Source organism: Ursus americanus, chromosome 1, assembly GCF_024610735.1.
Source record: "Ursus americanus isolate L20-20 chromosome 1, mUrsAme1.1.p, whole genome shotgun sequence".
Classification (NCBI taxonomy): domain Eukaryota; kingdom Metazoa; phylum Chordata; class Mammalia; order Carnivora; family Ursidae; genus Ursus; species Ursus americanus.
In genome coordinates, this window is record NC_142127.1 from 8,626,577 (window position 1) to 8,639,084 (window position 12,508).

The following is a 12,508-nucleotide window of genomic DNA, read 5'->3' on the forward strand; positions in this document are numbered from 1 at the left end:
CAAAGGGAGCCAGACAGGCTGGTGCTCCTCAGGAGAGAGGACCCCCTGGGAGGGAGGCGGGAGTCAGGAACATGACACAAGGCCAAAGGACACCAGGGGTTTAATTTGTTAAGGACAAGTCTCAGAATATATTAGGAAGAAAAAGTTTCAGAAAATAGCAACAAAGCCTATTCTCTGACCCAGCATAAAGCCCAGCTGAGAGTCACAGGTGTCCAAAGGTTGATCTGCTTCTCAGATGCAGAGTTCTCCGTTGCTAGAAACGAGTGAGCATTGTTGAGCTCTGGGGGAGTATATACAAGGATAGATCTCCTGGGTGGCTGGGCTGCTTTAGATCTCGTGGTGGTGATCGGGGGAGCGTCCAGCATTGGTATTGTGCCAAGGCGTCACTGAGAAAACCCTGCTGTTCTTGAAGAAAGTGGTGCGAGGCAGTGCCGGCACACGAGATTGCTGGAGGAATGTTTGAGTACAAGTCACCACCAAGAACAAAGTAAAACAGCCTTTACGTGTAGATGAGTGAATGACAGGGTGAAAGAGTAAGCGTATTTGGTTCCCGTTAAGGTAGTTTATGAATTAAATGTTAGTAGATTGAAATCCTAGGAACTATCCTTATGTCAGTGCCCAGATTTCAAGTGTGAAATCTGGCTCTCCTAATACTTCTGAAAAGTTACAGAGTTTGTTAAAAGTCCTAAAAAGGAACCAATTGTGTGCTGCAGGTGTCTCGTGATGGTGGAGTTGCCTCGCCTGCCACTGAGGGCCGGGGAGGCAGCGATGTGGTGGAAGGAGGCAGAACAGCTCTGGATAACAAGACGTCCCTCCTCAATACCCAGCCTCCCCGCGCCTTCCCAGGGCCGCGGGTGCGAGACTACAATCCGTACCCCTACTCCGACACTATCAACACCTATGACAAGACAGCCCTGAAGGAGGCCGTGTTTGATGATGACATGGAGCAGCTTCGAGATGGTTCGTCTTTCTTTGCTTGATTCCCCCACCCCCACCCCCTCCACCCCTGCCGCATCCCAAAGTGCTTTCTGTGGGGCTTTCTCCTCTTGTCAGAGCAGGTCTGGGACAACAGGGCAAACCTTAAAGGACATACTGGGTCTGTTCTGACTAGGCACTTGCTCAGCAGCTGCTTACTGAGCACCCACCACGTGCTTAGGCATGGAAGGCACAGCCGTGAGCGGAAGTGTGCACGGCGTCTGGCCTCCGGAAGCTTACAGCCGCCTCACAGAGGCCGTCATGAAATAGGAGTCACACAGCTCACTAAACTTGGAGCTGTGACACTGTGCAGCGAAGGCAGGTCAGCTGTGCCCATGAGAGAAGGCTTCCCCGAGGAGCCGGGGCCTGAGTGGAGGTCGGAAGCATGTGCTCCCTGCTATTGGGGAGCAAACGCGCCTGCCGCGCCCTCTCCCAGCCCTGAACTGTGGGAGTATCATCCTGTAGCAGCCACTGAGAGGCTCCCTTCTTCTGTCACCAGTGCTTTAACCGGGTCTTCCTGGAGCTGCTTTGGGCTGACTTCTGTCCTGTAGTTTGGAGAGAGGGAATCTAGCATATTCTAAGCTCCTGGCGTTACCATGTGCTTGCTGCTTAATTCAGTGCTTTACCTGTATATCTAATGAGATAGAGGGGATTATTCCCATTTCACAGATCAGGAAAGTAAGGGTTTTTGGAAAGGTTAAATTACTTGTCCCAAGTATACTTGGCATGGAACAGAACTAGTCTGCTGTCTTGTTTTGTTTTCTGACACTTGTGTTAAGACCAGTGTCTATTACTGAGTAATAAGTGAGTCAAGTATGCATTGGTATGATGGTATTTTTATCAGGAACTTAATTGTTTCCTTTTCACCTGATTGTCATGTTCACTTAATAGTCATTTTTTAAAAAGTTATATATATATATATATATATATATATACGCTTTGTTTCCAAGCCTTTTGTTTTGTGTTTTTATTTTGAATGGAGAATTAGAACCCTAAATTAGAACTCTAAACAGTTAGCATTCACTGTGTGTCATGAAGTGTGTAGCTTGCTGGGGACAAGGAGGCAAAGGAAACACAGTCCCTGGCCTCAGAGAACTCAAGGCCTGTCAGGGAAAACAGACTTATCACAATGGCCCTGGAAAGAGGGGCATGCCACACTAGAGCAGATGCTGGTTTTAGCGGGGACACATAAGAAGGAAGACTGTGGGGCGCCTGGCTGGCTCCCTGACTCAGTTGGCAGAGCATGTGACTCTTAATCTCACAGTTGTGAGTTCAAGCCCCACGTTGGGTGTGGAGTCTACTTTTAAAAAGAAGAAGAAGGAGAAGGAGGAGGAGATCGGACAGTGATGGGATCCTAAGACAGCAGTGAAGTCCTTCAGCCGTTTGAAGGCACATGCCCTGGCTATTACTTGCTGATTACCGGTGGGTAGCAGTTCCGTAAATTCCCAAGGAATCCCAGTGTGTGTTTCCTGGGGCGTACACTAGTGGTGTGATGGTTATTATGAATTGCACTTTCGAGGAGTAGGGGGCTATTTCGTCTCTTTCCTCGCAGAATTGATCCGTCATTTAACTTAACCTGTTTGTAGGTCTCATTTAAGAGAGAACAGAGATTGGGGTGGGTGTTCGTTGATCACCAACTGTATAGTAAAAGGCTCAGAGAGAAAGGTGGGAATTCAGCGGGGAAAGATCGAGTTCTTTAACATTTCAAACTTCCTGTGTGTGTTCTCCTACCTTAGATGCTTTTAAAAAAGTACGCAAATACAAATATAAGTAATTTCTAATGATTTGTTTTTGCTCTTTCATCCTTATTATTGGAAGGGAATGTTCAGAGTTGAGGTCTCTTGAAAGAACCAGGGAAGAGAAAGGATGTCTTCCATGGTTGAAGTCTCTACAAGTAATTTTGCTAGTGATCTTGGCAAGTTTAGTCTATAAGTAGTCCAATAGAATAGTCTAAACATCTTGATTAGTATTTGTTTGCTGTGCTGATTACTAAGCTCTGGACATTTGGGCAGGGAAGGGATGGATGTCAGAGGATCAGGTGTGACGGTGAGGAGGGCCCTGAGGAAAATGTGCGTGCTTCCCTAGGTGTGATTGCGGGAGGGGACTGTCCGGCGGTGGCCTGCCTTTGCGCTGCTGTGGTGGGGATAGACTTGGGGGAAAGAAGACCATCAAGGAGGGACTATTAGATGGTTCTTCCTGTTTGTCTGAAATAGGAGGGGGCAAAAGATGGTAAGGAAGGGTAAAGACGTTGATATCGGTACCTAATGCCTGTTCTCATATCTCTGTTTTCATAGTTGGGGAGGTGGCCTGCTGACGGTGTAGGGAGTGAGGTGGTTCAAAGCAGGGTCAGGACATGGCAGCAGGGACGGAGGAGAAGCTGCCTCTGGGAGAGCGGGGAGCCGACGGAGGGGAGCTGAGCGTCCCCAAGGGCGCGTCCCCAGCCGGGGCTTCCCTTGTGAGGTGACTTGTCTTGGTGTCTCTCCAGTGCCCATTGACCATTCTGACTTGGTGGCCGACCTTCTGAAAGAGCTGTCCAACCACAACGAGCGGGTGGAGGAACGGAAAGGCGCCCTGCTGGAGCTGCTCAAGATCACCCGGGAAGACAGCCTGGGCGTCTGGGAGGAGCACTTCAAGACCATTCTGCTCCTGCTGCTGGAGACACTCGGGGACAAAGATGTGAGGCGCTTTCCTCGTCCTTCTGTCTCCCCCCTTCCCGGGGGAAGGGTTACTGCGTCCTGTTCTCCTTGAGTTTGGCCTCAGCTTTACTTTCTGTATAGTGCCTACTGTTTACGTCAAAACATTTTTCAGGTGTTTTCTGAGCACCAGTTAGTAAGGTCATGTTTTGGTGCTGAGACAGGCCCCATTCCTAGCTTATTATATGCTAGTTTTTTCTGTAATTGGTTTTGTAGGACCTGAGGGATACTTGTTCCTGCTTCAGGTTACATTGTCTAACACAAAATTTCTTATGACTTTGTTAGCGTGGAATGTTTTTTTTACAATGAGCTTCTTTCTGTGCGAGTTTTATGTTTCATGTATAATTGAGAAAGAGACAAGTTCATTTTTTAAAAGGCCCTACTAGATGCTGCCTTCCATGAAGTTCCGTGTAGGTTCAGCCCTGCATATGTGAGCAGTTCCAGTCATCTTCTTTGGTTAAGCAACAAGTTCTAGAAGTGTGGGTTATTTTCTGTTATCTTCTATTGTTTATAAAATGAGCCCTCTTCACACTGTGACATTTAAATGTGGCCAGTGAGGCATTTGTGCCATGTCTGGTCTGTAATCCAAACATGGTGCCACGTAGGTGACTCTGACAGAAGGAGTAACCTCGTCGGAGCCCTGCCCTCTCCTGTCTGTGCGCTGGTCCCTTATATGGAGACAGCAGTAAATGTTGGGAATTGTCTGAATTCTAGAAGTAAAAGTCCATCTCTGCACTGGGCTTTGTGTGGGCTGGCAGAAACAGCAATGAAGTGGGTGTGGTGAAGAGCTCAGGGGCAGGACTGGGTGGATTTGGAGGAAGCTCAACACAGCTCATGGTAAAAGTCACGCTCAGGGTCACATTGATGGTGACTTTGTTGGAAGATGGGTGCACATGGGGCTGGGGAGTGTCATGGGGACTGATTTCTTTCTGATGCTTCGGGTTAATGGTTTGGTGCAGGGGTGAGTACAGATAGGAGGGCAGTGACAAAAGGGCAGTATTAACTTCCAACAGACTATCGGCTGCTGAAGCCCATCTGCTTGGTCAGGCGTTGTTGGGAGATGAAGTGATGTCATGTAGAGGGCAAGTGGATGGTGTGTTAGTGTGTGAACTGTACAGATGAGCGACGAAGAATCAGGATGTACTCTTTGGCTCTGTTTGGTGTAAACCCCATTTTCTTTTATTGAGATTAGGAGTCTGTTTGAAATGGCTTTCCTCCAAATGGTGAGACTCCGGCCCCAGACAGCTCGAGGCATGTACACATTCCCTTCCACTGTGATCTCACCACACAGAAGGTCGGGAGTAACGACAGGTCTGCGGCTCTTAGTCCGCATTCTAACAGGTCATTTTGATGAGAAGGTTAGATGCTTTTTACCTGTTCTTTTGTACATTTTATAGAAGGGTAATTTGCATATCTAAGCCTCAGGAAATCTGGAAATCCCCCCCCCAGGAGATAGATAATGAACTTAGATGTATCGTCCTCATTCGGTCTCATTTGGTCCTCATTTGGCTCATTCCAGAAATCTTCACCAGGTCCGTCTTAGATGCTGGGCCTTAGGAATGTCAGTAGGCACAACACCTGCCTCCTGGAGCTGGCCCCTCAGCCTGTGCCACTTAAGCAGTGTGACCTGTGTCAGGGTGCTAGCAGGGTGCCAGGGAAGCGCAGGGCTGGGTGCTTGGCCCTGCCAGAAACTGTTGGTTGGCATGTTCATTGAAGCACTGGGTAGTGTTTGCTAACGTCTTCCTCTCCTCTTGTACTCCAGCATTCCATCCGAGCGCTAGCATTGAGAGTTTTACGGGAAATTCTGAGAAACCAGCCAGCAAGATTTAAAAACTACGCCGAGCTGACCATTATGAAGACTCTGGAAGCCCATAAAGATTCCCATAAGGAGGTGAGCCAGGCCTCTGGCCTAGGAGTGCTGAGCACACGGGTCTGGGGGTGTACTGCGGATATGGGAAGAGATGAGTATGGTTCACTGTGCGTCCTAAGACCGGGCGTTGCTCCCTTTGAGCTTGGCCCAGGCTCTGATACAGGGTGAAGATCCCACTGGTGGTGTGACGGCTGAGCCTAGGTGCAGTTGAGGGCCTGGTGCCACTTGGTTTCCGACTCCCTTTCCACCTGTACAGAAACTGACCTGTTCGCTGACCTGTCCCAGAGGGATTTCCCAAGTCAGTGGTTCCCATTGCTGTGGCCAAAAGAAGGGGTATAGGGGGTCTGCCATACCCTGGTGGCATTTGGCACCCACCAGACTGGTGTTGGGAGATTGAGGTTGGCTTGGGAGACACCTATATGCGAGTGCTGGCACCAGCTCTTCCTTGTTCCACAACTTCAGACAGGTTCTTTCAGCTTCCAAGTCTCAGTGTCCTTGTGTGTAAGATAGAGGTGGGTACGGTCACAGTTTCTTGTGAGAATTAAATGAGACAGTCAGTGCGAGTTCCAGGCCTAGTACGTGTCGACAGAGGTGCTACCCCACGTCAGTCTTCCTGTCTCTCCTGCCGTCTCGTCGTGCCGCTCTCTGCAAGATCCGGATGAATGCAGGCAGTCATGTCATGCCTCTCCTACTAGCTCCTGAACACGTAAGATGCTACAAAACTGTCCTGGCACCTCAGGTGCCTCCCGGAGAGCCAGAAGGATGTGTTTCTGTGCCCTGCACACTTACAGCCAGCCTTGACTGGACACTTGGTAAATCCTCATCCACTGGCTTCCTGAATTGTCCAGCCCCCATGGCTCACCAGTCCTTTGAGTGTCTAGAGACCTACAGAGAATGGTGGCTGGAGCTCTCCTAAATACAGGTGTCTCAGCAGCACCCTCCGATAGAAGGCACTGTGGAAGGTAGGGCTGTGTACTTAGAACTTCAGAAAACTTGAGTGGGTTTGACCCCCATGAGACATAACCCCTTGCTCAGTTCAGTCTCTCGGCTCCCATGTGACTCTCATGAGCACACTTACGGATTAAGGGAATTGCAGGGAGAGCAGTTCTTACATGTCTGCAAAAAGAATCCGGACCCTAAATCATGGTTTTTCTCTGTTTAGCAGTTACGTGGCTGCCAAGCAGTGACAGGTCTGGCCTCCTGAAATCCGTCCCACAATAGCAGACTCAGCAAGGGTCGGCGTCTCGTGCTCTGTCTAGGCATCTCCACCTGATGGTCCTAGCACATCCCAGGTTCATAAGGGATAGGTGTGTTTTCAGACGGATACTGTATACTTCCGAAATCTGGCTTGGGGTTTGATAGTGAAAACCACTCATGTTTGAACAGAACACTTACCATTTACCATAACTCATTTAAAAAATGTGAGGACCTGGGGCGCCTGGGTGGCACAGCGGTTGAGCGTCTGCCTTCGGCTCAGGGCGTGATCCCAGCGTTATGGGATCGAGCCCCACATCAGGCTCCTCCACTATGAGCCTGCTTCTTCCTCTCCCACTCCCCCTGCTTGTGTTCCCTCTCTCGCTGGCTGTCTCTATCTCTGTTAAATAAATAAATAAAATCTTAAAAAAAAAAAAAATGTGAGGACCACATGAGCTAATACAGTCAATACCGTTACTCCTGAGCAAGGAAAGAGGGTCCAAAAAATGCTGTAATTTGTCAGGTGATGTGTGGCAGTTACTGGCAGAACCAAGATGTGAAGCAGGTCGTGTGTCTCTTTTAAGGGGCAACTGGCCTGGGGTTGTGCTGGCTTTTTTTCTTTTTTCTTTTTTCTTTTTCTTTCTTTCTTTCTTTTTTTTTTAAACCACAGTAGCTTCTCCTTAATGAGAATACATGATCAAAAAGTGAAGTAAAGGGTGGCTGGATGGCCTAGTTGGTTAAGTGTCCGACTCTTATTTTCCACTCAGGTCACGATTTCAGGGTCGTGAGATCAAGCCCCACATTGGGCTCCACGCTTGAGATTCTCTCCCCCCCACCCTCGTCCCTCCCACTCATGCTCTCTTTCTCTCAAATAAATAAATCTTTAAAAAAAAAAATTAAAATTGGTGTCTTTTTGCAAATATCTGATGTCAGCTGTTTCCTCAGGAGAGGACGTACTTAGAATGTGACATCAAGGTGAAACTAAGCCATCCACAGGGTGTGGCACTTACTAACTATCCCCTTGGAAAATGTCTGTGTTTCAAGTCGGCATCCTGATCTGAAACTTTGCAATTTGACATTGGACCCTGAGAAGGACAAGTGAGCAGAATTAAATAATCTATTTATTATTAGCTGTTTTCTTGAGGGATCTTGTTTTGGGTTTTTTTTTTTTTTTTTTTTTCTCCTGCAAAATGAGAAATTTAGGAGAGAAAGTTCTTAGGTGTAAAGTCCTTTCAATTGCCTGAGGGACAAAAGCAGAAAATATCTGTTGCTTAAAGTAAACTTAGTGTTCAGTTGATGTGGAATTCGAGTAACCCAGGGTCTCCACGCTGCTGTCACTGATGGCCTGATAAGGCAGGTGGGGAAAACACTGTGTTCCAAATAAAGGAGTGCCCGTGTTGGCAGGTCTCCCCTGCTTTGCATACTTTCATACTCACCTTGACTCGGTGCCCTTGTAGTTTTCCTTACGAAACTTCACTCTGTCACTTTGCCAGAAGCTCCTCACTTGGGCACCTGTATATGTAGATTTTAGGTATGTTGTTTTTTTCCTTTTCTTTTCCTTTGAAATTCTTGTAGTCTTTCTTGTATTTTAACCAGTCTGTCTCCGTTCCCCGTTGTTGTGCTTTCAGGCAGAATACTTGGGCACACATCAAGCTGTGTTGTATCCATCCTGTTGGCATAGAACATTGCACACGGTATTTTTCTAGTAGTTAGGTTTTCTCGTCACTACATTCAGACATTTATCGGGAAGGATCCAAACTGTTTCTAGACCCAGTGACTAATATCAGTCCTACAGAGGGAGAGTCTGCTCTCCTAGCTAGTCCTTCTGAAGTGTGGCCATTCCTTTGAGCGCCCCTGGAACTGCCATCTCACAGGAAGGTAGTTGGTTTTATATCCAGAGACCGAACCCAGGCTTTAGCAGGACACGAAGGACGTGAGACCCCGGCAGGCTGACACAAGCTGCTCTGAGACCTTAGCAGCAGATGTCGTCCTGCGCCTGCTGGGGTGGGGGCCGCTCCACAAGGAGCCTTGCAATGGCGCTGGCATGATAGCAGTGAGAAAAGCTCTTAGGGAAATGCGTGCAAAACATTTTCGTTACACGTTGAAAGTGTACCAGTACTAGATCTCGCCCAGGCATCACCCATCTTCAGCTAACAGAGACTCAGTAAGCACCATGGAGGATTTGGGTACCACTGTAGAGTTTCTGTTTGAGAAGTTGGTGTGGATGGATCAGCTTAGCGATGTTTTCCTAGTCCTAGTCCGTATTCCTAGGAGTAAGTACATCTCCTTCATTATCTAACTCCTTGTTTTTCTCTTTTTCATAATAAACTTTGCCACTGACTTTTAATGTCTCATTAATGAAGTCACTATGGTTTTCAGTAGGGTTAGCTTGTAGCAGATGTCTTAAAGGGTTTGGCCTTGTTAGTGACCTTCAGAAATCTGAAGCCCATTTTCTGTTTTGAAAGAAAACTCCATCGATTTTAAGTCTTCTCATCTTAGAATTTGCAGTCTGTTCGGGCTGGTGCTGAATCCGTCCTTCACCTGTGAAGGAGGGGATTTGATAAGAGAATCGATGGTATGAATGGATTCTGGGGTCAGCGTGGGGGATGACTCTGGAGGCAGGAAACCTGGCTTTCAGTCCAGCGTGTGCCCTGTCCAGCTGTGTTGTTGGGTCTCATCCCCTCTTTGTGACCCTATAAAGCATGACAATCATGAGACTCAAAGACATGACAGTGTGGACATGTCATATGCTGTGTGAATATTGCCACATGAAACTGGTTTTAGACACCCTGATCTGTTTCGGAAGCACCTCTTTCTTGGTAAATGATTGATTGACTAACTATGAATCATTTTTGACACATTTGATGTAAGAACAGCTGTTGCTCCCAGGAATTTTGTCTTACGTATACTCCTCCAAATGTAGAAATGTTTGGCAAATGTTTATTTAAACTTGAAAGAAACACCTAACTCTGTGTCTTGAAGATGTTCTATAATTGAAGTTTTTGGATCGTTTCCTGAACTTGCCCACATTAGTGAATATTCAGTTATATTTGTCTACTAAAGAAGAAGCATCCTTTCGTGTCCTGTACTGGGTCACCGCACATCTCTTGCCATGCACCAAAGTCTGGGGGATTCCAGGCATCACTGTCCAGCCTCGGGTGGTTTGATTTATTTGGAGAAGTTGGATTCTGAGATATATATATAAAACAGTCTTTTGTCTTTAGGGTTTTTTTTTTTAAAGCATTTTAGTTAATTTTATATTGTATGATATCAAGGAATTAAAAGTAAAGCCAGACCAAAATTATTTTAAAAATAAAAAAAAATTTCGGGAACTAGTCTTCTTGCTTCTGCTTTACCCTGCTGGCATGGCGTGTCTTATGCAGTCCTTTTGACAAATGTGGCCGGAGAAAAGCAGCAGTGTGTCAGAGAGAAGACATTTTATTTTAGCGAGCTGATAATTGTCTTTCAAATACCAATTAAAATCACTATCTGGCCAGAACTTAACCGACCCTCTGCACTCTGGAATAGTCCTTGGAAGCCTCCTGGGGCAGCAGCCGTCTGTCACAGTTGGCTCTGGAGAACAATGCGTTGTGTGAACCTGGAGAAATTACTTCACCCCTCCGGACCTTGGTTTTTCTTATCTGTTAGCGTAGGGAGTGGACTAGATGATTATCTGTGTCTCATCCAGCCTCAAGGTACTAGAAGTTGCTATTGAGTAACAAACTTAAATCTTTGTAGGTTCAAAATATGTACTTTTTCCTTGACTCAGTCTTGGAATGTGGCTAGAAACCCTATTTCCTTTGCAAGTTTTTGCTGCTTAACAGAAAGGCAAAACCAGAAATCTATATAATCACTTAAAGGTTAGTAGTTGCCAAGCCAACAGTCTGACACTAATAGCACAAACTCTGGTAAATGTTTTATAATTGGAGGCAGGAGGTGGGGGCCAGGGGGCAGGGCTCCAGTCTTCATGAAGCTGATGGTTTAGCTGAGGTTAAAGCAAACGCGTGGTTCAGAGTGAGATGCACTAGGAGTTTGGAATGGGCTGGAAGAGGCAAGGAAGACTGCCTGAGGTAGCTAGAACCCAAGACTGGCTGTGAGGAGTAGTTAGGGAGAGGATTCTAACAGTGAGCCAGGGCAGCACGGCCAGGAGGAGGGGACACGGGCTTAGAAGACTCCGTGGGACCCACACTGCCGTTGAGTTCTATGTCAAGTGGAGCTACCGTGTCCCACCCCGCAGGGTTGTAGTAAAGTGCAAGGCATAGTGTCTGCTTCTGAATGGCAGCGCCGGCTGCCCTGCCACTGTTCCTTGGGGCAGGGGACTGGCCCTCCTAGGAGCCGGATGTGACTCGTGGCCTTTAGCTCCTGTAGCTTCAGGAAAGGCATCTTACTCAGAAACAGGCAAGAGGGCCTCTCCTCGTCCACTGAAGAAAGTAGACGGGTTGACAGAATTGTTGACAAGCTTTTTACATTTTACACACAGCAGATAAAACTGCACTTTTCTAAATACATCCAGGAAGCCTATTTAAATTGGTTGAGCAAAGTTTAAAACACCATTGGAAAACACAACTTTTGTCTTGGGGCTGCTGCCCTGGAGTGGCTATCACATTGTCACCTCCAGGCTGGAAAACACCATGAGAGTTGAGAGGTGGGTATTGGGGATGCAGTGGGGAGGCTACAGTGTGCTGCCCAGCTCCCCGTCTGAGATTTAGGTGGTCTCTTCCGCCCCTCCTGAGAGGCTGGCCAGCCCAGTGTCTGCGGCGCCCTCCTGACTCCTCAGCACTTTTTCCTCTTGGTCCTAATTCTGCCCCCTGGGGTAGGACAGGATAAGTCTCCCCCTTAACTGCCTTAATACATTTGAGAGAGAGAGAGTGTGTTGCCCCGAATCTGCTTTCCAGGCAAAAATGTGATGACTCTCTTGTTAGACATCATTTCATTCAGATTTGTCTCCTGAAATTTTTCCTATGCATTTTTTTTTTCAGGGGAAAAGCCCTCAAGTAGGGGTGGAAGATAAGGTTATACAACCCAAGATAATGTGCAAATTCTTGCTTTATAGTCTCCCCCTCATTTTTCTGATGAGGGAAACTGAGGCCTGGAAAGCAGAAGAAATTTCTCCCCAGACCACTTACTAGTTGATTACAGAACCAGGTCCAAAACTCAGGCCTGTGGACGTTCGACCTGGAGTTTTTGTTTTTGTTTTTTTTTCTTTCCTCCTTTGCTCCCTCTGGTATGGTATGGAGCCCAGCTAAGTGATGACTCACAAGCAGGTCCAGGCCCATGTCGGCACTCCACCTTAAATCCAGGCGTTTATTAAGTGCCAGTGTCTCACCAATGACCAAATGTCCCCAGGATCCTGGTGGATATCAAAACTCAGTGTGGATCGCATTTATATAAGGCCTTTCCGGCTTTTCCCCAGAAGGTGGCGCCATGCTTTTCCTTAGCTTCCACGTTTTTGAGGTGCTAGATAAACTAGGTATGCCCAACTGGGAAGACGACTTTGATTCCAGTCATTGTTTAGGAGCATTTGCCTTTTTTTTTTTTTTTTTCATTAAAAAAATTTTTTTTTATTCAACCGATTTTTCTGGTGTGTCTGTGACAGAGCCAAATTAAACTTTGTGAACTTAAAACACACAATCCAAATTTTGACAAGTTCTGTGCTCTAGAAGAAATCTTATCTTTAAACAAACATTCATTAATATTCTGAGTAATGATCTCGTTTTTTTAAAAAGTTGGATGAGGAAAGTATGCTTTTTCGAGCTAGCTACTATTATTTCACTAA

General features: G+C 46.8%; 1 protein-coding gene across 24 annotated transcripts in view; it reads left to right on the top strand.

The window, feature by feature from the left end:
- The window catches only part of CLASP1 (cytoplasmic linker associated protein 1), a 267,594-nt gene that overhangs the window by 232,925 nt on the left and 22,161 nt on the right, over window positions 1-12,508 (top strand). For all 24 annotated transcript variants that reach the window (XM_087854114.1, XM_087854590.1, XM_087854040.1 and 21 more), the window contains 3 exons: window positions 714-960; window positions 3,461-3,651; window positions 5,431-5,559. In XM_087854114.1, the coding sequence (XP_087710240.1) occupies window positions 714-960; window positions 3,461-3,651; window positions 5,431-5,559 (567 nt within the window). The remainder of the gene's footprint in view (window positions 1-713; window positions 961-3,460; window positions 3,652-5,430; window positions 5,560-12,508) is intronic.